Source organism: Pteronotus mesoamericanus, unplaced genomic scaffold, assembly GCF_021234165.1.
Source record: "Pteronotus mesoamericanus isolate MK-2021 breed Mesoamerican mustached bat unplaced genomic scaffold, CSHL_Meso_final contig_702, whole genome shotgun sequence".
Taxonomy (NCBI): Eukaryota; Metazoa; Chordata; class Mammalia; order Chiroptera; family Mormoopidae; genus Pteronotus; species Pteronotus mesoamericanus.
The window spans coordinates 2,445,949-2,472,642 of NW_026555239.1; the positions used below are offsets into that span (position 1 = coordinate 2,445,949).

Here is a 26,694-nt window from a genome sequence, read left to right on the forward strand (position 1 = left end):
CCGGCCCGGCCTGAAGGCCCCGCCTGGGCAGCGGAGCCCCAGGGCGGCCCGGCAGGGAGGGGACTGAGGGGCTGTATGGTCTCCGGCTGTGGGGCCCTGGGTGGGCTGTGCCCCGCAGAGCCTCCGTTTCCTACTTTGTGAGAAAAACATGCGATTAGTAACTAGCTCAGAACATTGCTGTGGGCATTAAGGTAGGCGCCTGGCACATAGTAGGTGCTCAAGAATGATTAACTCTGTCCTTTCCATTTGTTATTATACCTTTACATACATTGTTCAATATATTCTGCTTACAACTTTCTGCACTTTTGTTTTTTCACTCAACATCAGGTTATTGGGAGCTCTCTTCTTAGTCATTCTCATTCATTTTGATTGCTGTATAGTATTCCATGATGTAACCGTATCAACTTAATTAACCTGTTACCTCCAAGTTTTTGTTATTATAACGTTGCAAAAAGTATACAAATAATTACCTTCTTGGACACATGTGCATTTTCAATGAAATAGTCCATCCAGATCATAGCAAACATTTATGTATCATTTTTCTGATGAAATTGCATCTTTTGCTATTTCATTTGGGCTTTTTGTTTTCTAAGCAGACACAGTGCCACATTGCACACAAGCTCCTTCATGTGCTATTTCACTCAGCAAATTCCCTATCAACAGAATCACTGCATACTCTTTTACGGCCAGCTTTCTTCACTCAACAGTGTCTCTACGAGAGTCACCTGTGATTCATCTTAATTTGTTCATTTTCTTTTTTGTATAGCATTCCATTCCATAAATACTGCGCAGCAGTGGCGTGGAGCCGAGGCGCAGAGCCATCTGCCCCGAATGCAGGCAGGAAGGAGCGCACCCGCCGCGGGGAATTTAGAGGCAGTGGGACCAGCTTAGCGTCGATCTGCTTTGCACCGTCGTGCCCTGGCAGTTCCCACCACCGCCAGCACTGAACCGCCGCTCCTGCTCGGGCGGCGGTGGCCGGCTCCGCCTCCCTGCGCCTCAGTTCCCCGTCCGTCCCGCGCGTGGCCGGAATCCGGGGTGTTTCCAGGGCCGGGCCAGTATGAAGTGGTGCCTACCAGGTTCGCACACTTTTTCATGAACATATCACAACCCGTCCCTGTAAGGATGTGCGCGCGCGCGCGCGCGCGCACACACACACACACACACACGCACGCACACACACGCACGCGCACACACACACGGCGCGGGGGCGGGGGTGGAATTGCTCGCTCTAGAACAGGCTCATTTTCCGCTTCCAGGGACACTGCCAGTTCCCGGCAGCGGGCGCGCCGACTTGCCGGTTCAGGAGCGGCGCCCGGGCGTTCCCGTCGCTTCACGTCCTCACCGGTGCTCGGTATCATTTGCATTTTGTATTGGAGCCATTCTACTGAGGATATAATGGTATGTATGCCCAGTGGGATTTTAATATGTACTTCTCTGAAGACTAATGAAAGTAAGCAGCTTTTCATGTTTTGTTTTGAAGTGCTCATTCTAGGCTTTTGTTCATTTTTCTATTGTGTTGTCTTCAGTACATTTTAGAAACTCTAAATAATTTTAAAATATATACTGCAATTACTTTCTTCCTTTGACTTGCCTTAATTTACTCCCTTGTGATGCCTTTTGATGAACAGAAACCTGATCTCATTGCTACATAGTATCCGTTGCCTGAATATCCTACAATAACGGCAAACCACGAAGTTACACAAAGATTTATTCTTTTTCTTACTCTAGGGGTCTTGATGACAGTCACCTGTGCTACCTTCGAAACGATCCAGTCTTATCTGTTACATTTTTTTATTGTGGTAAAATATACATGATATGAACCGTTCCGTGTGTGCAATTCTGCGGAATCGAGTACATTCCCCACGCTGTGCAGCCGTCTCACCAGCCACCTCCAGAACCTTTTCATCACCCCGAACAGACACATGGTCCCTGCGACACACCAACCCCCATCTCGCCCTCCCCCCAACCCCTGGTAACCTCTCTGCTACCTTTCATCTCTGTGAATGGGTCTTTTTTCTCTATTAATTCTAGGTACCTCATACAAGTGGAATCACGTATTACTTGTCCTTTGATGTCTCGCTTCTTCTACTTAGCGTGATGTGTCGAGGTTCATCCATGTTGCAGCATGTATCAGAATTTCATTCCTTTTTATGGCTGAATACTCTGCTGTTGTATGTATAGATTTTTTTTCTGTTCATCTGTGGATGGGCACCTGGGTTGCTTCCACTTCTTAGCTACCGTAACGCCGGGGTGCATGTGGGTGACCGGCACCCGAGTCCTTGCTTTCACTTCTTTTGGGTGCAGCAAATTCCGGAGAAGCCCCCTCCCGTGCTTCCATTCTTGTCTTGTTCTCTCCTCTCCCTCTCTACCCAGAGGCAACCAATCACTTTAATGGAATAGTATAATTTTCCTACAATATATGGCAATAAATTTTTAATATACTGAACAGGACATATTATTTTGCAACTTAAGTCCTTTCAAGATTCATTTATGTGGCTGCAGGTGGCTTCTGGTTTAACTGCCACACAGCGTTCGTTGCACACATGTGCCATAATCTAATCATCTCCCTACCGATGGCCATTTAGCTTCTCTCTCAATTTTCTGGTATCCCGTATCAAACTGCCCTTGTACTTGCCTCCTTGTGCACATGAGCGAGTTGATCTGAAGTACATCCTGAGAAATGAAGTTTGGGGCTGCGGGCTGTACGAATTCCCAATTTTGTTAGCATCTGCCGGATTGCTCTCTAAAGCGGTTTTATTAGCGCATCCCTCCAGCGATATGCAGAATTTGTGTGGACCTTGCTTACCAGGTCTCTCTTCTGTGGAATGCCTGTCCATGTCCTTTGCCTAGTTTTCAGTGGATTATATGCTCAATGCTAGTCCTTGTTTTATGCTGTTTGTGTTTCTTGGTCTTTCTACTCTATCACCTTTTCTTCTGTTTTATGGTATTTTTACATTTTTTGACATAGGCAAACTTCCTTATGGTTAAAATTTTGTCAAAAATGCTCTCCTATTTTCTTTTGAAGAATATGGCCCTTCAGTGGATGGGCTTGGATCACTTTGGAGGCTTGGGCCCTCCACCCCGCCCTGTGCCCCTCCTTTCCCAGACTAAGTCCCGCGGTGAAGGCTGGGTTCAGCACCTCCTGTATTGGTAACAGCATCGTACGTACATACTGATGCTTACACAGGCGCTAACTTGCTAACGGAGTGGATCCGCCTGTGCGTGGTATGCGCATAACCTTGGCTGACACGCTGCCACCACGGCCTACCGCTCCCCTGGGCCGCTTTGCGCTTTGCTACTGGCCTGCAAGTCTTTTCTAGGTTCTTGCCAGCAGGGTGTGCTGCCAGGAGCGCCCTCAACCAGGCTTCCTGGGCTTTTCTAGTCCAAGCCTCAGAATAGAATTGGTGGGTTAGCCCCAAGCCAGTGGCTGCATCCCCTGTAGTGGGAACAGCCTGGTGCTGAGCAGACTCTTTGCATGTAGGATACCAGGCCAGGGCATCTATGATCTTGCAGACCCCAAATCACGGAGCTTAGGGACCTCCTGCCTGCACAGTCTCAGGGCTGTCTGTAGTTCTCAGGAGCGTGGGAGTTGGGGGGGAAATTCCAAAAGGCTGCAGCTTTCTCAGAAAGCAGAAAATTAGAGGCTCACCGGCCCTTCCCTGTGCCTGGATCTGGTGGGGCCGGCGTAGTCAGAACCCACTCACATGGGACCAAGAAGAAAGGCCAGCCCAGCCAGAGAACCTCCGAGAGGCCGCTATGCAGCCTCACGCCTGCTTCTCCATCTGACAAATGTCACCCATGAGAAGTCCCATTTGAACCTCACGACTCAGTTCTGCATCCTTTTTTCAGAACATGCAATGCTATCATGTAGGGTTTTAGAAATTAGTTCCTCAATCTCTCCATACATAGGCCAAAATAAAGTGTACTGTGTTCATTGCCCACAATAGGGATTATCTGAAAACACGCTTAGCCAGGTGGCCAGTTCATCTGCCAGCCTCCACGATGAGGAGGACAAACGCGGTCGGCGGACTGTCCCCGTCCGAGCCTTCATTCACTGCACGATGGCCCTGCCCCAGGCCCGGACTGGCAGCACGTTTCTTGCCCACCATTGTTAAATGTCCAAGACGACTTTCAACATCGTCTTCTGCTACAGAAGCCTGGGTCACAAGCTTCTTGGGTTTCACCAGGTGTGTTGGCGCTTAAGGGGCAACATCACGGAAAACAACACACTGGTCATTCCCAAAAACGTCGGCTGGGATTTCCTTGCAAATGACCTTCCCGAAGATTGTCGCCACCAGGCCGAGCAGCCTGAGCCTCAGTGACCTCATCTGCATCCCAGCCTCCCGACCGCCACTCACTGCCCATTGTCCCCACGGTGGTCCATGCCTGCCGGTCTCCCGCACAGGCCCGGGAGCTCCCAGGACTCAGGACCGAGCCAGGCGAGGCCGGGCGGGGTTGCGGGGGAGTTGGTGCTGGCACATCTCCTTGTGCGGGGAGGGGCAGGGCAAGACATGCCCTCAGCCCCTGGCCAAGAAAGGAGTCACCTGAGTGGTCCACAGTAAGAAAATGCTGTCCCTGAGAAAACTTGGAGAGACCTCTTGATGCCTGTGGGAACACCAGGGTATGTGGTGAGGGGCTCTCCCGGACTGTCCTGCCCCAGGCGGAGCGCCCGCGGAGAAGACTCCCACGGCAGGAGCCTCCCAGCCAGGCCCACCCCGTGGAGTGACCTTGCTAGCCAGATCCAGGGGGCCTGGCCGCGCAGACAGTAGGGCCTGTGGCGCAATGGAGACAGGGCCCTGCCCCGTCAGGCCCGTAAGTGGAGCAGCGTGGGACCGGTGGAGCTGTGGCCCAAAGACGGGGTGGAAGGTGCGAAGGGGCCAGGCAGGTGAACGGGATCCCAGCTCGGGGCCTCCACTGGCAGAGGGAGAACCCCTCCCCGACTCCCACAGCTCAGGGCCAACCCTGGTCCCCCCCAGCCCCTCACCTGGCGGAAGGAGTGGGCGTGTGCACACAGAAGACGAATCTGGCCCTGGTGGGAGAAACCTGCCCCGAGTGATGGCACAAGGTTGGCATGGGGACTCGGCAGCATGGACTGCGCCTTACAGACCGAGGGCCCCCGCGACAGCCCACTTCAGGTGAAAAGTTTCTCAGGCCCCCGTTACCACATGACTTTTATTTGTGAAGCCTCGGGCACAGCCCAGACACAGAACACAAAGGGGAAAGCACGGGGCATGGCGAGGCAGCGAAGGAGGCGGCAGGCACGCGAGCCCATCCAGTCCCCGCGCTGCTCCCGCCGGGCCCTCTGAGAGCTCTGAGAGGGAGCTCAGGCAGCAGCGGGCCCTGCCCCTGCCCCCGCCCCCACCCCCCACCCCGGCTGGAGAACAGGGTTGTGCCTCTCCAGGCACCCCTCCAGTGTGGCCTCAGGCCAGCCACAGACATCTCGGCGGCCAGGGGACGGCCCCACTGGGTCCACAGCCAGCGCCATCCAGGCATCGCCTGCTCCAGGACCCCCTGGTGTCTGCCCACTGGCTTCTTGTCCTGTCCACATGGCAGGGGCACCAGGGTCTTGCCCTCTGCGGACGCCCATGGCCCTGCAGCGGCGGTCTCTGCCTCTCATGCTGAGGGCTCAGCACAGCAGGGGTCCACGGTGGGGACTGTGGTGGCTGCAGGACCAGGGCTCGGTCACAGGAAGCAGAAGCAGGTTGGGATGCAGCCCAACCACAAGGGGAAGTTGGGGGAGGGGGAACGACAGCCAATGGACAGCAGCGCCCCAGGCTTTGATGTGACCTAGGAAGCCAAGGAAGGCAAAGAGGGTGGGAACAGCCATGCCAGCGCCTGAGGTCCAGATCAGCACGGCGCCCTCAGATGGCCGTGAATTTAATGGCAGAGCGGCTCACAGCCCGCAGCCCTTTCGCCTGGGGCCGCCTCCCCGCCAGAGAACCCGGGCTGGCCCAGCAGGGAGACGTTACCTAACCCAGACCTGACAGGAAGCACACACCGGCACGCACACCACACCGACACACATACTCGGGGGACCAGCATGACACATGTGACAAAGACCCTCCATGCCTCTGGCCAGAGTCCTTCCTCCGAGTCCCTTCCCAAATCACTGGTCCAGGCTGAGGGTCGGGGAGGCGCCGCTTCGTGCGCAGGTCTAGACCTTGTGCAGCGTCTGCAGCAGACTGTGGCGGGCGAAGGAGCAGGACTCCAGGGCGCCGTTGGGCCTGTGGGGAAAGGGGCTCAGTGAGCAGCAGCAGCGCAGGGACCACTTTGGAGACTTGAAATATTCCAGAACCCGCTTTTCGAATTTTCACAATGACTTTTCAAAGGAGATGCACATGCTGGTGGGGGTGGCACTTCCTTCCTCCTCTGCACCCCACCCCCGCCTTCTCCCAGGGCTCTGGGTTCACCGGAAGTGAGGCGGGTCACAGCCCCTGGAGACAACTCTGGCCAACCTCTTGGTTGGGCAAATTGGGAGACGGAGGCCTGAGGCAGGCTGGTCTGCTGGGGCCGCACAGGGCCTCTGTGAGGACCCTCCAGGGCAAGGACAAGGCTCCCACATCTCTGTCCCCAGGGCAGGGCCTGTGGCTGCGGAGGCCAGCGGGGCTGGGCGCCTGGGCCTAGGTCGCTGTGGCAATGGACACAGAAGTGGTGCCAGGGACGTTGCCGAGCACGGGTCCCTGATCAGTACTGTGATGTGGGCAAACTCCTCACTGACCTCGGTTTCCTCGTCTGGACAATGTGGGATGTAGCCTGTCCTCTGTCTCACAGAGAAGGGCTCTGAGTCCTGGGCACAGGGGAGGAGGCCTGACAGGTGTGGTGGCCACACAGGAGTAGTGGCACCTAATCACGGATGCCAAGAGCCTGGGAGACCCAGGGGCCTCTCACAAGCCCGGGTGGCCAGGCCAGAGGAGTCTCAGCAGACCACGGCAGCTGGCGCAGGCCACTCACTTGGTCACGAACGCCAGCAGCAGCGGGGCGAGGGCCTTGGGGAAGTAGTCCTGCTGCACCACATGGTTCAGCGTCATCAGGGGGCCGTACAGGTTGGCAATGGCCTTGACCTTGTCTTCACTCTGCAAGGGGAGCACACCGAGCAGAAGGTGAGCTTCAAGGTCCCCTGGGGGATCGTAGGTCTCCACCGTCCAGCCCCTGCTCAGACAGCGCCATGGCCAAGGACAAGCAGAGTCCCATCAGGAAAACCAAGGCTGTTTTGGCAGAGCCAGGCCCAGGACAGCATGGGTGACAGGTCCCAGCAGGACTCCTGTGGGAGGGGCAGGCGGACACAGCCAGCAGACCTGCAGCGCCCCCCCACCGCCCCGCCAGCGCCCCCCGCCCCGCCCGCTTCCAGCCGCACCTTGAGCAGACCCATGTGGATGAGGAGCCTGGTGAGGAAGGCGTTGGAGTTGAAGGAGGATGAGCTGAAGGCCTTCTTCATCAAGGCGTCTGCGGGATGGAAGCAGCATGGGGCAGGCGCTCAGTGCACCAAAGGGCGGGCCACGGGCCACAGGGCAGGCGGCAGGCCGCCCCCCGCAGGCTGGGTCCTGCCTCCTGCGCTATTCAGGATGTGAACACAGGAGACGGGACATGGACAGGTACCAGGCCGAGGGGACAGCTAGTACCAGGGAAAGGGCTCGGCTGTGACACCCGACCCTTCCCTGTCCTGGCCTCTTAAGAAAAATGGGCTCGGGGACCTGGCACAGCTGGGGCGGAGGTTAAGTGAGGCAGGTGGCCCCCGTCAGCCTCCTGTGGAGGTGAGGGAGCATGAACAGGGACGAGCGTGGCCGGGGCCTGCAGGGACCGCTGCGGCCCTCGCTTCTGTGCTGGGCTGTCCTGGGGAACGATTCAGGGGACTGGCTCTCACCAGTGCCCAGGGGGCTGGGACCTCCCTCAGGGAGCAGAGCCGGAGACTCCCACCTGGCCCTCCCCTGCCCGCCCCGCCTTGCTTCCAGCGGGTCCTCCTGCCTCAGCGCCCGCAGTGTGCCCAGGAGCAAGCACTGCACGCGGTCCCACTTTCTCCCCACTTCCCCACGCTGTGCCGCTCACCCATGGGCCCTTCCTCTCCGCTGCCAGGAGGACCTGGCCCACCCGTGGAGGCTCAGACATACACGGACAAGGTGGAAGATCAGTGGAGGTAACGGAGAACGAGGTGGGGAGAGGAAGTCAGGACAGGGCTTGGGATGCGGGGAGGGGGACCAGAGCTCCCAGAAAGCCTGGTGAAAGATACAGGGAAAGCAGGGGGCCTCCGGGTGGAGAGGACCCCGTGTGCGGAGATTTGGAGGTGGAGACAGAAGCTCCCTTTGCCTCACCTCTCCCCTGAGAGGATGGCCTCCACAAGGGCCTTGGGCTGTGACTAGCTGGTCCTCCCGTGGTGAACGCCACCCAGCCTGAGTTCTAAGGCACATAGCTGTGTGACTCCGGGAAGGACCTCAGTTTCCTCATTTATGAAAAACCAGAAAGGAGAGCACCCAGTGAGAACCCAACAGAGAACAGGCAGGAGGGGCCAGAGAGCAGCTCCTCCGTGAGCGCAGGAGCCATCTGAGTCCCGCAGCCAACCTTACCTGCTGCATCGTGTACTGCCGTCCTCACTGCGGCTTCGTCCTTGAATACAGAGGACACCTTCAGGAAGGCGGAGACCACCTTCTCTGGGTCAGATGTGTCAGTCTGAGGACACAGGCGACAACGGCTGGTCAGCAGGGGCCGGAGCCCCAGGGCTTTGACACACAGAGGGGACGCGCCCGGGCTCTGTGGCTGCCTCAGAGAGCTCTGGTAAGACGTGGGCCTCTACTGGGCAAGGACAGGTCCCACCTCGCCCCACGCCGCCCCTCAGAGCCTGGCCTGGCCCTGGTCACGCAAGCGTGCAGCACGTAAAGGGACACCTGGCAGCACCCCCACCCACTGATAGCCTCCCCTGCCAGTCCCGTGCTCTGCTTGTCCCTCTCTCCGACAGCTCGGCAGACGCAGGCGCGAGGTCGGAAGCGCTCACACCTGCTGGGCGATCAGCACGGAACTCTTGGGCCCCAGGCGCAGCAGCTTCTCCGGAGACGGGAAAGCCAGGAAGGTGGCGATGTCCGCGGGAGGCAGGGAGGACAGCCCGGGAGCTGGCTCCTGCGGGACGGGCGGCACAGGCAGTGCTGTCAGAGGCCCGGACCCAGACTCCTCGCCCAGAACACCTGCCAGTCGCTGCTCCGTCTACAATCTTCCTCCCGCTCAGGTGCGGTTCCCCAAAGGGTGGGGCCCCAACACTGGCCGAGCCACCTCCCTAGGACTTCAAGAGCCGGGCAAGACCACGTGGGCCTATGTCATGACATACGGTGATGACTCAAAAGGCACGTGGGGACTAAAGCGGACGCACCAGGAACTGGCATCTAGCCCCAATACGCACTGCTAGGAGCCCCAACGGTGCCCAGAGGAAAACGGAACACTGAAAAATGCTATTTGTTGCAATGCTTCCATAACTGGAAAAGCCAAATTCAGCAAGAATAGAGGGGGTCCTTGTCCAACCCAAAAAGCTTTATCTGGGAGCCTGGGCAGGAACAGGAATGAATGATAGGACAGGGCAGGCCTGACTCCGCCAGCCTCCTGGCCAGGGAAGAGGCACCAGGTGCCAGGCTGGGCCATGGTCCCAGTCGCTCTGTGGGGCAGGCGGCGGTCCCTGCAGATAAGCAAGATAACCCACTCACAGGTGGGAAAAAGAATTTCTATTAATGCTTATTTTTTTACTCTATTCTTTTAGAAGTACTTATGTCTTATGTATAACATAGCAACGTTACATGTTACTATTTCTAAATGAACACATCTACACTGAGTTCAATACAAAGAGGGCAAAAATAGTCTGGGGCCACTGTGTTTAAATGGATCCCACCGCTACCACGGGGCCCCATGAAGATGTTGGGGCCGTGTGGTTGGGGACTGGGTTCTGATCCTTGCAAATGACAGAACTCACCCCACTGTTAGGGTCCAGAATCTTCCTTGATGGTGTGGCTGGCTCCTCTCCCTGCCCTTCCTGCTGTGGCTCTTCTTCTTCCTCTTCTTCTTCTTCCTCCTCCTCCTCATCTTCCTCCTCCTCTTCTTCCTCATCTTCTCCTTCCTCCTCCTCGTCCTCCTCGTCGTCATCCTCACCCTCATCGTCACTGCAGAAAGGAACTGGCTAAAGCAGACCCTCCCTGCCCAGCGGCCCATGTCGGCTGAGGCCTGGCTCTGTGAACCCACAGACCCCGCTGGGCAGCTGTTCCCAGGGTGGGAACAAGTGGGTCATGAAGGAGCCCGTCACTCACACCTCACCCCCCGGAGAAGCCCGTGCCAAGAACCAGATCTTGTCCCTGTCACTGAAGAGCCCCAAACCCACTGGGGGCATCTAGAGCAGGAAGAGGATGGCCGTGGGGACCCCGGGTCTGGCAGGAATACTGCCCAGGCTGTGACGTCCAGGGCTGTGTGCCCACATCTCGCTGGCCACGGGAAGCTGCAGCTAGGGCGGGGGAGTGGTGGGGGTTTTCCTGTCCCCTGAGGAAGGCTGTTCTGCTATTTCCCCTGGACCCTGGGCCTCCTGAGCCCGTCTTCAGGTCCCCAGCTCCTGGCGCAGCACAGGCTCCAGCAGTGAGGGCCAGAGCCAAGGCCCTGACTCGCAAAAAAAAAAAAAGCCAACGGAGATGGGCGGGGCCAAGGGAGACAGGCACTACCTATTGGAGGCGGTGGCCCCACCCCCGCCTCCAGTGGGCTCTGGGCACCCAGGACCCCCTCCCCCACAGCTGTCCCTTCCTTTCTAGAGCTGGCCTCTGAGGCTGACATTATGAACAACTCAGCCCACCCCCGTCATGGCCCTGACCTCGCTGCTGGCTCCCCAGCCTCACCTGTCAGCACCAGCTCAGCTCTTACGCTCCCCCCAACTCCCCCGCTCTCCAGGGGACCACGGCCCCCAGCCTGCCTTTGTCCCCCCCGCTGAACCTACAATTATTTGACAATTCTTGACCCCTCACCCCACTAGAATGAAGTTCCACAAGCCAGCAACCTTCACTGCCTCCGTCGCGCATCCCCCATGCCCAGCACAGCGCCGGCCACTTAGCAGAGTGGCAGGGACTCAACCAACGTACAAATGAGTCACTAGCCGCCCACAGTTCCCTACCTGAGGGACGCCAGCACCTTGGCCATGTTGAAGCCGTCTAGCACCTCCTGGAGCTGCTCACAGCCTTCTTCCCCCAGGGCGTTGCCTGCTCGGTGGGAGGGGGTCAGGGTCAGGGGTCAGGACAGGCACTGGGCCCACCCAGCAGGCCAGTGCTGGGGCCACCCCCCATTTCCCATTTACCATTGAGGTCCAGTTTCTCCAGCTCGGCCTTGTCTGCCACGGCCTCAGCCACGGCCAGGGCAGCATCTCTCTTGATTTCACAGAACGACAAGTTCAGCTCCTGAAAAGAAGAGGAAGGGGAGGTGGTGGGCAGAAACGTGGGCCACTGGACCAGGTCCTACTCTGAAGCCTCATTTCCCTAAGGAAGGGTGAGGTGGGCTCTGCCCTCCAGATGGGCAGAATGACACCAACAATAAAAATGTCATTTACCCAGTGGTGAGCCAGGTGCTCGATATCTTCACTTACACTCAGTATGGTGATAGTGACCTACGTTCCTCCCCTCTTCCCACTGTAAACATGGAGGAACTGCAGCTCAGAGAGACGAGGGGGCTGGACAATGGCACAAGGGAGGACGTGGAAGAACCCAGGCCCACGTGGCCCTGAAGACCAGACCCTCTGCTATCCGCCCGCCCCTCCCGCCCCCCATCACGTGCAGGGGACCCTGCACCCCACAGACACCTTCAGCTTGGGCAGGCCCCCGCGGACGGCATCTGCAATGGCCACAGCGCCCTTGGAGCGCACCAGGCAGTCCCCGAAGTTGATCACCTCCACCTGCCGCAAGGTCTTCAGGGTCTGCAAGGAGGGGGGCGCAGGGTGAGGAGACCAGCCTCCCCCGGCCCCCAAGAGCCAGGGCCGCACCTTGTCCTCTTCTGTGTCCAGTCTGGCCTTCTCAGCTCTTCTCGCCACCTCCCTGCTGGCCCCGTGGCCTCTAGCTAAATCCCCTCCTCCCTGTTTCCCCGTTACAGCCAGAACCCTGTTCCTGAAGCACAAATCTGACCATGTCGCACCCCTGCTTCAAACCCTCCATGGCTCCGTCTTCCTTCCAGGAAAACGTCTCAAGGGCTCAGCAAGGCCACAAGGTCTTGCCTCCCTCCCTCCCTCTCCTCCAGCCCTTAAACACACTCCGAGCCCCAGTTATTCCAAACCAGGACCAACTGAGCAAGGCTTCCTCCGATTTCTGGGCCAGACTTCCTGTTGCTGATCCCTGTGCCTAAAACACCCCTTCTACCCTCTTTGTCCCAACAAAGTCCACTGGCCAAAATGTGACCTCGTCATTCTGGAAGCCTGCCTGAGTCCAATTTAAACTTCCCGTGTGCGCCCAACTGCGCGCACACCTCTGCTAACACTGAGCAGCAGCAGGACCAGCTTCCCGTGGGGCCGTGGAGCCCTCACACATAGAAGACCCAGCCAGTCACGGTGCTCGTGGCCCTGCATCGTCACCGAGCAGCCGTTCCCTTCCTCCTAGAAACAGGAGCTTTTTGAAGGTTGTGTCTGACTCAACTCTGTGTGGCCTGTGACTGGCACAGGGCTGGGCACTACACAGGGGCTCAACAAACAAAATCAACGAAGGAAGCTATTAGGCCTTACATGCAGCCTCTGGGAGCAAAACCAGCACCGACTGCGGGGGCTACACGGAGGCAGCTCAGGAGGAAGGCGTGCGGACACTCGGAGTGGCCTACGACGGGCGCAGGCTAGCTCCCGACACGCGCTCTACTCTGGGCACGTTTACACAGCTGGACCCCGGGGGTACACACCACGTGGCCAGGGAGGGGAACAGAGTGGCCACCTGCTGACGGGTTCCTTGCAAAGGCAGCAGCCGGACCCTGCCACCGGGGCCCAACTGGGCCCTGCCGAACCCGCCTTACCTTGGCCATGGCCACCGCGCCCTTCTCAGTGAAGGTGTTGTCATTCAGGTTGATGACCCGCAGCAAAGGGTTGATGGCAAAAGCCTGGGCCAGGGCAGTGATGCCGGGGTGATTGATCCCATTCTGTGGCATGTGGACCTCCTCCAGAGTCCCGATGATCTGCGAGGGGCAGGAGGGAGAGGGCAGGGAGGTGGGTGACCGTGACACCCAGCAGATGGGGGCGGGGACACACTACACGCAGATGTGGGGCGGGGCTGCTGTCCGCACAGGCAGGGGCTTGTCTGTGAATGTTCTGGGCAGACCAGATCTCAAAGTGTGCTTTTCAGCATGGCCGCATCTGAGCCTCTCCACAGCCTCATGAGGGAGACCGCCCAGGATTAGGATCTCCTCCTAACACAGGAGGCTGGGGATCAGAGAGGCTAAGTGAGCGGCCTGGGGCCACACAGCGCCGACACCAGTTTCTTAGTCGGGCGCCCCCCGCGCGGTAGGGGCCCTGCGCTCTGGCTGGCGGTCGGCCGTGCCCTTCTCTGTACAGTGCAGCTCCCCCTGGCCTTGGTCTTGGGGCCTCCTGCCCTACTCACGCAATACCACTGACATCCCACACGCCAGGGCCCTTCTGCGGCTGAGGAGGGTCTTCCCTGACCCACCTGGCCCTTTTGCATCCCACCCTTTTTTAACACTTCGTTCTCCCTGCCTGGAACACTCCATCTCCTTATTTGTTGGCATTTTCTTGGTAGGCTGACTACTACGCATTGTATACCTCTTATTTTGGATGCCTCCTCCCCCAAGGAAGGCTTCCTGGGTCCCCCCAAGCACTGTCCAGCGCTCTTCCTCTGTGCCCCCAAAGCCCCCCACCCCTCTATCACGGTGTTCGCCATGCTGGGATATCAGAGTCACCTTCCTGTCTGCGCCCCCTCAGCCCCGAGCTCTCCAGGCCCAGCACGGGGCAGAGGCCCGCCTGAGGGCCCCCGGCTCAGCCGCAGAGCTGGGCTGCGCTCCCAGGGCTGGCGGCGGGGCGAGCAGGGACGGCAGACACACTCACCCCGAAAGCGTCGGCCAAGGCAGTGGCTCCGTCGTTCTCCAGGCGGTTTCTGCCAGCCACAAAGACCTTCAGGGCCAGCGGCTTGCCCTGAGCACTGGACTTTCGGTGACATTCAGTGAGAGCAGCCGCCAGGATCTGTGGGGACGAAGCGAGGGGCCCAGGCCTCGCTGGAAGCCCTTCCCCCAGCAGGGCAGCCAGGTGGCTAAACTGGTCTTCAATACCCCACGCCACCCAGCAGTGGTATGTGCAGGGACAAATAGCTGCCCAAAAGCTCAGCAGTCACCCCTCACACGTGCCCAGCACCCTCAAGTTTACAAAGAGCTTTTCTAGCTATTGCTTCAGGTGCAGGTCCTTCCACCCTGGAGCTTAGGCTCGTGTTAGAAACAAGTGACCAAGGCCAGAGGGAAGGAACAGACTGACACTGAATGGCCAACTTTAAACCCCTGGGAAAGGGTTGCATGATTACGCACTTGCTGTCAACAAGCCCTTGATCAGGTGGGGACCATCATGGGTCCCTTTCCAGCTGAAGTGGCTTAGGCTCAGGGAGAGGCAGAAACTTTCCTATGGCTGCCACGCTAGGGGCAGACTCTGGACCAGAACCTGAATCTTCCAGTGTTTCCTCCATGCTCCCCAGTATGTAAGGGGAGTGGGCTAAGGGGACCATGGCCCCACTGCACCCGTCTGACGCGCGCCGGTGTCCAGGCCGGCCACACAAAGCAGGGTCTCGGCTGCTGGGAGTCAAAGCCGAATGCCCAGTTTTCCCTCTCCTTGCGGTGCGGGCTGGAGGTAGCCTTAAAGCCTCCGTTCCTGGGCAGAGGTGAGGTGATGGATGGAAAGTGGAAGCATTTTACAAGGGCGTCTCTGGCTCCCCCACCACATCAGATACTCTAGGTGGGGCTGGGCCTGTCTTCTGTGCTGATTCACATTTGTTATGAATAACACAAACTTACCGTTATTCGTAACACACGAAGCTTCTTGCCCAGTTAAAGCTGAGGGGAGGGCTGGCTGAGACTGGCATGGGAGCGCAGCCCTCACTTTCCCCAGAGCGACAAGGGATGACAGTCACCTCCACAGGGGAGGCCACTCTGGCTCCTCAGCCAGGGGCACTGCAAGCGCCACACAGGCTCCTGCTGCTGTGCTGACAGGGCCACGTGGATGCAGGTTCAAATCCCACATCTGTCCCACAGGAGCTACATCACCCGGGGTACTCGACCCAAGGTCTCTAAGCCCAAGGCTATTTATCTGAAAAAATGGGGACAGCATCACCCACCTGTCGGTGCGCGTGGGAGATTTAAGGTTAGGAATATAACACATATTTAAAGAGATGTCCCTCCCAGTCGCTGTTAATTCCTGTGTCCCAGCCCTTTTCTACTTTTGGTTGGAATGTCAGGGGGAGGGGAGGTGGGAATCAGACTGGCATTCAGTCTTTCTAGAATCCGGGCCTACAGGAGCCAGAAAGGAGGAGGAAGAGAATAAACGGCCTGCTCCCTCGGAGCAGGTTCTGAGAGGAGGAGAGGAGCCTTCCCACACTGACCAGCCCGGCTGAGGCAGGGACAGAGGTGAGTTGCGCTGCCTCTTTCTGGGCTCCCTCCCTACACGCACAGCCAGGCCTTAAGTGGCTCTGCCAGCTGTTCCTAGGGCACAGCAGGTCTAGGGACACCCAAAGCCTGCATTTTGCAGAGCCAGCAGGTCAGTGCAATACTGCCTCTGTGTTGCCAAGGCAACACAAGAATCAAGATGGTTGCTTGGCAACCCCACCTTCATGAACTCTATCTCCTCTCCCCACTGGCCACACGCTGCCGCCTTCAAGGCCTTTCTCCTTTGAAGAAAAAAACAACAGGCCAAGCAACCCAGATGGTAGGTGGCCAGGGCACACACTTCAGATGGAAGCAACTGTGGTAGGGGACTGGGTGCAGGGGAGGGTGAAGGACCGCGGGGATGTGAAGGAGGGCGTCGTGCACCCACCTTGCCGCCCCCGATGCCCATGCCACAGTTGTTGAGCTTGAGCTCATGCAGCGTGAAGCAGGCGGAACTCTTCAGCAGGGCCTCGAAGCCTCGCACGCCGTCGGGCCCAAAAGCATTGTCACTGAGGTCCAGCTCCACCAGCTGGGCTCCGGCTGTGATGAGTCCCTCCCCTAGTGAGATCTGGGCACAGAAGGGACTCACGTTAGTGTCACAGCCAGCTGCCAGGTGCCGCTCCTGTGGCCAGGGCACTCGGGCTGGTAGGGAACGGGCAGAGACGCAGACCACTTCAGTACAGGGCTGCTAACTTATACACCCAGGGCTGGAAACCCTCCAGAGGCTCCCAATTCTGCTGGGGACTGGGGGCTTGGTATATGTAGCGTGGTCAGGGAAGGCTTCCTGTAGAAGGTGACATCTGCGCTCTATCTGGATGAGAATCAGCCGGCCAAACATGAGATTCCAGACAGCAGTAAAACATGAGCAGAGGAACATAAGCATAAAGTGGCATGCGTGTGCTGGAGGACCAGATGCGGCAAGAAGATGTGGAGCAATCCTGGGACCCTCTTGGGCCAGGGACAGCTGCAGTGCCCCAGGAGAGACGGGCGGAGAGGAGGCTCTGCCAGGGATGGCAGGCAGAAATGGGGCTGGGCACAGACTGGGGAGGTGGGGAGTAGGGGAGACACAGACCGGCCTGGCCAACGGGGTCCTTGTGCCCAGGGGAGAGGAAAGCAGCAACCGCATTCACTTACCAGGGCTGGCGGGATCTCAGACCGCAGCCGCCCCGTGAACATGTCGCTCCAGTGGCATCGCTTTGAAAGGAGGACGAGGAGAGTTAGCCGAGACCCTCGGAGGGAATCTGTCAGGAGCACCTCACCTCGTGGGCTTGAACTACTGAGCACTGTAAGACTTCTTAATTCGGGCTTTGTCAGCGAAAAGGCGGACGAGCTCTGGCCAAAGCCGGTGGGACCTGGAGGCTCAGGAGAAACGTCAGGAAAACCCCCACCTGTTCAACCGTCTGGTTTTCTGGGAGGGAAATCAGGGTGAGAGAGAAGAGATGCTCGGGGCTGCACAGCAGCCAAGCGCTCCTTTCCCATACCAGTGTCCCATGTGGTGTGGGGGGCAGCAACACGCGGCATGATTTTAGGCGGCGGAGGAACAGAAAGTAAACAACGTGCGATCCAGCAGCAAGGAAGCCACTCTTTTTTCAACTCCATTTTCAGCCGTCCTGTCCACCTCCAGAAGGCAACCGCACTTTGAGGCTGGCGGGTCCTGCCCACCTTCCTGCTTCTTATTTGTCTGCCTTTCGAGCAAAGGAAGAGCAGCCGCAGGCACAGGGCCCCAAGTGGCCGTGTGGGCTGGAACACCTTGTGAACTGTGTGCGTGAAGCCTCCCATTTATATTAAACAGAGGGGACTGGGTTTGCTTTTCCATTACTTCAAAGTGAGTTGATTTAAAGGAAATATTAGGTAAATGGTGGCCACAGAAGTGGAGGCCACAGTAGTAGGCTGTGCCCACTTGCCAGCACGGTTTAGGCACCGTGGGCGCACACAACCCTACCCTCCCACTCTGGCTGCTGTGTCCATCTAAAGTATCAACTCTGGCAGCTCTGGCCTGTCCTGGGCCAAACCTGGGACACGCGGAAGCACTTTCCCCTGAAAATCCAGCCTGTAAAGGGCACGAACTCAACCCAACGTTAAGTATGAGGGAAGCTGGTTTTTCTGTAAAAGGTAAAGCAAACCACTGGCACACCGGGGCCTCGGGGGACGCTCTACACGCGTCTGCTCGGTGAGCCACCCTGACGCACGGTGCTGAGGGCCCAGACAGACAGAACCGGAACCCAGGCCCTTGGACACTAAAGCTCAGCTTCTGTCGCCGCCAGGACAGACCACATCTTCCCTGCTCTTGCCCTGCAGAAGTCACAGGTCACCGGGAAGGGCTAACCTCTTTTGTAGGAAAAAGTTCCAGCTTCTGCTCCCGGAAAGGCCTGCCCGGGCAGGAGAGCAGAATTAGCCACTGCCCGGCTGTTAACCTGGCTGCGGTCTTCCTGAGGAGACAAACACTGAGGGCCACCTCCCACACTAGCCCCAGGCCCTTGCTGGGCAGATCCCCGCCTCCATTCTCTCCCATGGCCCCCAGCCCTGTACTGTTCCCCCTGCAGAAAGCACAGCCATGCCTCCAGAAGGAGCACTGGACTCAGGCGTGCGAACTACGGCTCGGCCGCTTGGCAGCAGTGGGAGCCTGGGCTAGTCACTCAGCCCCTCAGAGCCTCAGTTCCCATGACTTACAAAAGGGAGAGTCGTTACTAGATGGGTCACTGTGAGCACCGAGCGACCTGTGCAGGGGAGCCCAGCACAAGCTCGGCCTGGTATGACTTAAGAGAGCCACTTCCCGTCTGCAAAGCAGGGCTCCCTCTCCCCGGCCCCGTGACTCTTCCAGAGGCTCTGCTCTATCCCTGCACGCTGGGATGCCAGCAAGGCGTAGCATGCAGTGACGTCTCCCTGGCGTTTTGACCATGGTAACCCACTTTTCTCCGAGAGCATCTTGAAGCGCAGGCGTTCAGTGGAGCCCACTTTGGGAAAAGACAGGAGGGGCACCCCTTGGATCTACCCGAGAGCCTGCCATTCACCTGTGGGGAGTGGTCAGCTGGCCACCTCGGGCTGCAGGACACTCCCAATCAGCCCAGGCACTGAGCGAGGCCTCGCCATTTCTGCCCAACATGAGACTCCTCCATCAGGCCATCTTTGCTCTGGAGCGAAGGCAAGCTGAGCGTTTGCGAGAAGAGGGAGGTTCTCAGCCAAAGCTGTGCCCTCCCTCCTCACGGGTGCCACCTCCACGTCACAAGCCGAAGGCCCTCCCTGTCCCGTTCAGCTCCTCTCCCCTTTATCCTTCACATTTGTTGCCCAATAAGCCTGTTACACTCCTGATGCCATCTCCGTGCCCACTACTGGACGACCCAAATGGATGCCACGCAGGGAGGGGGATGCTGGCCACTGCTGGATGCTCTGGGGAAGCCAGAGGGACAGGGGCTGGTCATGGTGACCGCCACAACGGGAGGAACCCAGAAAGTCCTGTGGCTGTTTGAGCAGAAGCTGGCCCCAACCAGCCGGGGCCCTGTGCCCCGGGACATCTCACCTTCAACTCCGACTTCTTCTCCAAGGCTTTGGCGATGACCCTGGCCGCTTCCACACCCACCGTGTTGCCCTCCAGGCGCAGGGCCTCCAAGCCATCAAAGTCTTCAATCTCTTTAATCACATCCTTGGCTGCCCCGGACCAAAGAAGAGAACCTTAGACTTGCGAACAGCTGCGGCAGGAGAGCCCAGCCACTGCCCTATCGCTCACAGTGGCGCTGATGTACCTACCAGGTGCCAGGCCCTGGCTTACAAAGAAGACTCAGACGGGCTCACTGTCTAGCAGGGGACACGGCCACACAGACCATTTTTCTGTAACAAGTGTTAAAACAAGGCATGTGTAAAAGGTCTGGGAGGCAAGGGAAAGACAACGGGCTGCCTGGGGCAAAGAAGGTGCTTGGGACACCTTGTGGGTGGGCTGCATGGAGCCTCACAGGACAGGGAGGGCGCCAGGCCAAGTGGGCAAACAGCACCCAAGTCAGAGCGCCGGCAGGTACAATGGCACGGAGGCTTTCAAGCATTCAATTATTCATGCTTGGGTGTTCACTACTGTATTGTATTATGATGAAAAAGTCCAAACAGCCTAAATGGCCATCAACAGCAGACAGGTTGGTCCGTATAGTAATGGAGTATTACTATACTCCACTGGAGTATAGTAATGCTAGCGTCTTTATGAATGGTGACACAGGCGTTTGACTTAGGAACTATTCATGTTACAGTGGTAGGTAAAAAATGAGGGTATCTCATGCATTTTGTGTGATGACACTTAGAGAACGGTGCCTGTATGCTCTTTCTCTCTGCCCCCCATGACCCTGTGCCTGGCGCGCGCACACGCACACAACACGAGGTCCAGAAGGCAGGAGGATAGAGACCAAATGGCACACTGTCATCTCTAGGCGGTGGGATTATGAGTGACTCAGGTGATAAAGTAGGTTATAAAGTACTTGTAATATGATCCTAATTTTATTTTTCAAAAAAGAAAAAGAAAAAAGAACTCAGCTATGTTTAGGGGGGGAAAAAAAGACTAAAAATTGTACCAAAATTAACAGTAGTTATATCCCTGGGCTGTGTGATAATAAATTTATAGAATTTTTTTCCTTCTTCCATGTTTCTGTATTCTATAATGTGCATGGATTAACCTTATAATCTGAACAAAACACATGAGTTACATGAACCAGAACCACCCAGTCTGGCAGGCACAGGCTGGAGCGGGCTGCGGTGACGTGGTAGAGAAGGGATGGAGATACACGTGTATGGCAGATAAAAGGTGAACTTAACCTTCTAGGCTACAAAGTCCGCAGAGGGTCTTGAGAAAGGCTGTGACCTGCAACCTGGCAGGGCCCCCGAAGAAGCGAAGAAGCGTTCTGAGCGGGGCCTCTGCGCACCCCCGCCTCCCTGCACCCGCGACCGCCGCACCCCTTGCCAAGCTCCCAGCAGGGCCCCACCTTCCCAGGCGGCACAGCCCCAATCACTCCTGTGGAGCCTGCAATAATCTCACACCTGCCTAACAACTGCTTGACTGTCACGTGGTGGGTTTGTTAAACATTGTCCTCCCACCGGGTCATGAGCTACAAGAGGAGAGGGGCTCACACTGCCTCTGCTCACTACCAGCTACCACGTACGGATAAGCACCTAACGTGTATGCTTTACACGCACTGACTCACTGACTCATGCATTCCCCACACCATCTACGAGGTGCTTACTGTTGCATCTACGTTACAGCTGAGTGTCCTGAGACACACACGGGGGGAGTAAATGCCTATGGAGGTCACACAGCTAGAAAGCGGTGACCAGCCTTCACCTTCCATTTCTCTTTACAACAAGGAAGGCTGGGAAGGTAGGAGCCTCCCATGTTATAAAAGCAGAAACGGAGGTTTCGAGGAATGAAGTGACTCTGCCCAGCAGTTCAAGAACAGCAGAGCTGAACCTCAGGCTGCTTTTCCAAAACTGAACCCACACGCTGCTCCCCAAACCCTCGCTTCTGAGCTCAACCATGGCCTTTATGCAGCCCCCCGCCCCTGCAGAGAAGTCCCTTAATCCCTCCTTGCTACCGCCTCCTGGGTTCGCTCTAGAGCTGGCACCCCGTGCAAAGGCTGACAACCTCTCGGTCGTTTAGAAGACCTGTTCCAAAAGGGGCCCCCCCGCAACACCCAGGGACTGTCCGGTCAACGCGAGGAGAGGAGGGCTGCTCAAGGCATGCTTACGCGGGCCTTCAAAGGCGTGGGCACGCCACGGCCCCACGGGCAGACGACCCGTGCTGGACAAGCGACTTAAGTACAGGAATACCCAGCCACAGTGCTTTCCGCAAGCTCAGCCCTGGGGTGACTGGCTCACAAGCACAGACCACCCTTGGAAGGAAATGCACCAAAGTGGGAAGAGCAGGGAAAGCAGAGGGTGGCACCAGAGGTAAGCTGCTCTCTCACTTGGTTTTCAATCCAAATGGAATTATGCTTAACTTAAAAACAGGTTAGACCGGGGCCCCAACCATTCCCGAACACCCAAGTGCCACATGGCTGAGGAGCAGGGATTTCTCTTTTCTGCCTCTGCCCCCTCACAAAGTAACAAGTTCTAGGTGTTGGTCACTCGGCCATGTAAAGGAGAAAGGCCTTTCTTTGCTCTTTAAATGACCTCCCAGGGAGAAAAGGGCCTTGTTCCATCCACTGCTTTGCCCGCCCCGACCACGCTGGCTCACTCCCAGCCAAGACAGAGTCCTTTCTGAGCCTTAATTTTCCAATCTGCAAAATGGAGGTGAAACCCACCACAAGGGCTTTTGTGAGAATAACCGGAGATACTGTTTGTGCGGCACTTAAAACTCTTCCTGACACGGTGTTCAGTGAGTAGCGTTTAACGGCAAACCCACGTTTACTGCACGAGCTGAATGTCTGCTGAGGACAGGAACAAGGATGCGGCTGGACCTCTGTTAAGACCCTGGCTTGGCTACTTATCAGCTGGATGACATTGGGCGAGTTATTTAAGTTACCCAAGTCTTTTTCCTTATGTCTAAAATAGCAACACGTGTACCTTAGGGATGATGTAAGAATCAAAAGTAAGAAAAGCACAGGGAGGAACTCGGTCAATTTCCCGACCCTGTGAGAGATGTTAGGAATGTGCATCACCATGCTCCCAGCAAGCCAAGGACTCAGGCAGCCTCTGGCCCAGCAGAGGGCAGCGAGCCTGCTCACACAGCAGGACAACCAGGCAAGCCCAGACCAGTTTGCCTGGTTGGACCAAAACCTTGAGGCCTTACAAGTACCGATACAGGTGCCTTCAATCCCAGAAGCCAGGGCATCCAGGGTCGGTCAGTGCCAGCCATGCCTTGGCCAGGAATGGAAAGAAAGAGTTTGCGTTCTGACTGCTAGTTCTCCCCGGTCCCAGTGCCTGTACACAGACAGGAACGTCCGCCCCGCAGGTGGATTCAGCTGCAGGACCAGACCTCCTGAGGGGGCCTGGACTGTTGTCTTAACTCAGCTCCATAAAGGCTTCAGCTCTGGGGAAGGCCACAGATCCGCTGGGGATCACGGGGGTGGAGGTGGGGGTGGGTCAAGGACTGCTGCTAACGGTGGTCCCTCACCGCCTCTGTCCCCTCCAAGAGACAAAGGGGCCCTTCCCACCTGCCGGCCTGAGCTGTCAGGGCAGAAATGCCCACCGCAAACGTGAAGACCGGCTGGGAAGCCTCTGTATGCTCAAGGGCAAACCATCTCTGAGCCTCACTGTTAAATGGGCCCAATGATGGGTACCTCACGGAGCTGCCAGAACAAAATGTGATAGACAATGAAGTGAAACGAGCCTGTCGACAGTCAGGGGAAGGGCTCATCCCCACACTCTCGTGCCTCCCTTGGGTCCGCCCATGCAGGAACTCACCGTCTTCTGCAGTGTTGAGCTTGAGGCTCTTGCCCTTGAAACTCAGCTGTCCCCCAGCCACCTGGGTTTTGGCTAGTGTCTCTGCCAACTTGGCAATGTCTTCAGAGGCCATGCTGGACACGTTGGTAGGCTCCCCTGGAAATCTGTGAACTGAGGTGGTCAGAATTTCATTAAGAGAGCTAAGGCTCGGCCCTGGCAGGGTAGCTCTGTTGGTTATACGTGAAGGTTGCAGGTTCAATCACCCATCAGGGAACATACAAGAATCAACCAATGAATGCATAAATAAGTGAAACAACAAATCATTTTGCTTTCTCTCTAAAATTCGGTAAGTAAATAAATTTTAAAAGAGAGTGCCCTGGTTGGTATGCCTCAGTGGACTGAGCACCGGGCTGCGAAGCACGGGGTTGCTGGTTCAATTCCCAGTCAAGGAGTATGCCTGGGTTGCAGGCCAGATCCCCAGTGGGGAGTGCTTGAGAGGCAGCCACACATTGATGCTTCTGTCCCTCTTTTCTTCCCTTCCTTCCCCTCTCTATAAATAAATAAATAAATAAATAAATAAATAAATAAATAAATAAATAAATGTTTTAAAGAGAGAGAGAGAGAGAGAGAGAGAGGAGTGGAGTTGGGGAAGGCTCCTGGGGTCCTCAGTTGGGGAGAGCAGGGTAGGCCTGAGTCCACCTTCCCAATAGCTAAACCACTGGGAGAAATGAAAACAGTAAATTAGGAAAGGAATAATTCTAGGAAGGTGGATGAGGTGGCAAGAAAACAGAAAAATCATGTTTTGCCTCTGAAGAATTATCATTCCACTACAAGTCCTCCTCTGCCCAACTGCCCCAGCTGGGACACCTAGCAAAGCCATGTGAGTTGCCCTGTTCCTGGGCTCCCAGTGAGTGACAGTTAGTTAGGTCCCAGTCCCGTTACTGCAAAGAGTCTGCCCCAAGCAAGCACCTGCCGGATCATCTTGGCTACTTCCTGTTTGAGGGTCCCATTCCTCAAACAAGACATAGATGGCTATGGGATCCAGGTCATCTGTCCCAGAGAATGCCCCTCCACCCACGCTGGCATGACCCTGGGGCTGGGGCGTAGGAGCCAGCCCACTGCACATCTGGTTTCACCCTCGGCCAGCAGAGTAGGGAGCTCACGGTGGTCAGGCCTCAGGGGTTCCTAGGAGACCAGAGGTCTCTACATCACAATAGCCACCAACACAACAGAGTAGGGGCAGAGCTGCTGGAAAAAGGAGCTTCCAGTCTGCTCAGCAAACTCAGATAGGACTGTTCCACTCTCCCAAGAGGAAATAGCAGGTAATCAGGCGAGACCAGGGAAGAATGATTTGGTGGCGAGAACGAGAATTTGCCCACAGAGACTCCTTCCACTCAGACTGCTTCCTCCCCCAATCCACTCAGCCTCAAGATACAGCTGTGAGAATTTCCCATCCTCCCACTCCCCTAGGCTTCCTCTGGGCCTTAAGAGCCAACTTCCCACCCTCTTCTTCTTTTCTTAAGCCTTATCACCCTGGTGTGTCTGTCTTTATCAATAAGCACAAATTACTCTTCTGGGTAAGGAGGCATCCAATCACTCATTCAACATTTATGAGTCCTACTGTGTGCTAGACATTGTTGCAGGTACCAGGAGTGCAGCAGGAATGAGAAAACAAAAACCCTGCCCCCTATAAACATATGTTCTAAACAAAATACTGAGTATCTTAAATAAGATACTCAGTATCTGATATGAAAAACAAACAGGGAAGGTGGCAGGTAAGGAATTTTTTTTGGGGGGGGGGTGCAATTTCAAGTAGAATGGTTAGAGAAGGTGTTACTAGGGAAAAAACAGACATGAAGGATATCCCAGATTGAGCCATGCAGATACCTGGAGGGAGAACATTCTTGCAAATGCAACTACCTGCTCTTGTAGGGGGAGGAACTTCAAGGAGGCCAGTGGGCTGGAGCAGACAAGACAGGAAGGGAGAAAAGAGGTAAGAAATGAGAAAAGAGAATGAACAAAAGGCTCAAATCACAAAGGTCATTTTAAGAACTGTGGCTTTTATTCTGAGTGACAAGGAGAGCCACTGGAATGTTTCTAGCAGAGGGGAGAGGTGATATGACACGTTTCAACAGGATCAATCCATCTGCCACATACGGCCTGGCTTTTAAAAGGTGCTTCAAAGACAGGATGAAACGGAATACAAATTAGCCTGAAACTCCACTACTTCTTGCAGTTCTGGAAGGGAACAATCTGAGAATAGAAAAACGGTGTGCGTGGGGCGTGGGGTCCAAAAGGAAGAGGCACACAAAATCTATCAGCTGTAGGAGAGCCCATCCTTCAGTCTAGTGTACACACGCGATCCACTAGACTCAGCAGAGAGGTGAATTCGTTTGTCCAAAGTCTGCAAAGGAGCAGTGGCAGAGCAAAGACAAACGGTAAACACAGAAAACAGTCCTCTCGCTTCTCGGCATGAACCTCACACTTTCTTAGATGCACATCCATCGCTCCTGGGAAGCGTTAGCAATGAGTCACGCCGATTCTCTCCCGAGGGCTGCGGCGCTAGCCCAGGCCCTCGGCGGGTGTGGGCCTATTGGGAGGCGGCGGCAAGGGAGACGCGAGCGAGTGCCAGCCGCAAATGACAGGCGGGCAGCGAGGGAGCCCCACCCGGGTCCCTGGACGACGCGCACCGCCCCCAGCTGACACCTACGCTAACAGGAGACGCCACTGTTGGCAGCGGTGTGCTGCGCGACCAGGAGAGCCAGACACCCTCTCTAAGCCTCAGTTTCCCCGCTTGGGAAAGGAGCCAGCACCCCCACTGCCACCCTCTCCGCGCTTAGCAGTAGAAGGCGCAGGGAAAATGCTCTGTGGGCGCCACACCTTCCACTCCCAGTTCCAGGGCCGCCCCGCCCCCGCCCCCGCCCCCGCCCCCGCCCCCATCCCTTGCAGGTGACGGGGAAAGGAAAGGGACCCCCTACCCTACCGTAAACAGACGGCGCCGCCGCGTGGGGAGCCCCGAGCAGGCGCGTACTCCCGCCGGGATGAGGACTGACTAAGGGTCCGGGTCAGGTCAGGTCGGAGTCGCCGCCTCCGAGCCCAGCGGTCCCGATGCCCAGCTCGCCTGTCCGTCCGATCTCCCCACTCGCAACACCACCTGCTCTCCGCACGGCTGAGAATGATGGCGGAGGAGGAGGATTTTGAAAGCCGGCAGTTTCTTTCCTTCGATCTGATTTGTTCCAGGCCCAGGCGGCCTCCCCGGCCCCCGCGCGCGCGGCCTCTCGGGTATGGTAGTCCGGTGCTCCCGTGCGGGGCGCGGCGGGGAGCCGCCGCGAACTACCTTCCCGTGATTCAACGCGCCCAGAGCGGGCCGTCGGGCCCCTCTTCGCCCTCCCTTTTCAACTTCTGGCTCTTTCTCTGGGAGACCACAGGGCGGCATTTTGTCGTGAGCGCCCAGGAAGACTACAATTCCCTTAATGCCTTGCGGTCTTCCACATCCCAGCCCTTCCGGAAAGGTGTGCTTTCACCTAACTTTATTGACAAAAGCTGGTATAGCCCTAGGCACGCTGTTGGATCTGTCCAGCAAGAAATAGGTATTTCCTCAAAGGAAAGCCTCGCCTTTTTTTGACTCATGAAATTGAATGGACATTAGAAGCTTCCCATAGCCGCAAATTACGTGATAATTAAAAAGGGGAAATAGCAACCCTATAGGAGAGACATTCTGTGACAGCACCTTACCCC

At 56.7% G+C, this 26,694-nt stretch overlaps 1 protein-coding gene across 1 annotated transcript; it reads right to left on the reverse strand.

Annotated features, from left to right (window-relative positions):
- Window positions 1-5,457: 5,457 nt before the first annotated feature.
- On the reverse strand, window positions 5,458-26,137 carry RANGAP1 (Ran GTPase activating protein 1). Its single transcript, XM_054582437.1, has 16 exons — window positions 25,940-26,137; window positions 22,978-23,127; window positions 19,121-19,248; window positions 16,738-16,797; window positions 15,992-16,171; window positions 14,027-14,161; window positions 12,985-13,143; window positions 11,798-11,911; window positions 11,300-11,399; window positions 11,120-11,204; window positions 9,944-10,130; window positions 8,986-9,105; window positions 8,559-8,661; window positions 7,355-7,443; window positions 6,952-7,073; window positions 5,458-6,224 (listed from the first exon to the last, which is right to left on the reverse strand). Exons 2-16 carry the CDS (start codon window positions 23,087-23,089, stop codon window positions 6,155-6,157), a joined length of 1,764 nt encoding a protein of 587 aa, XP_054438412.1. The 5' UTR covers window positions 23,090-23,127; window positions 25,940-26,137; the 3' UTR covers window positions 5,458-6,154.
- Window positions 26,138-26,694: the final 557 nt, after the last annotated feature.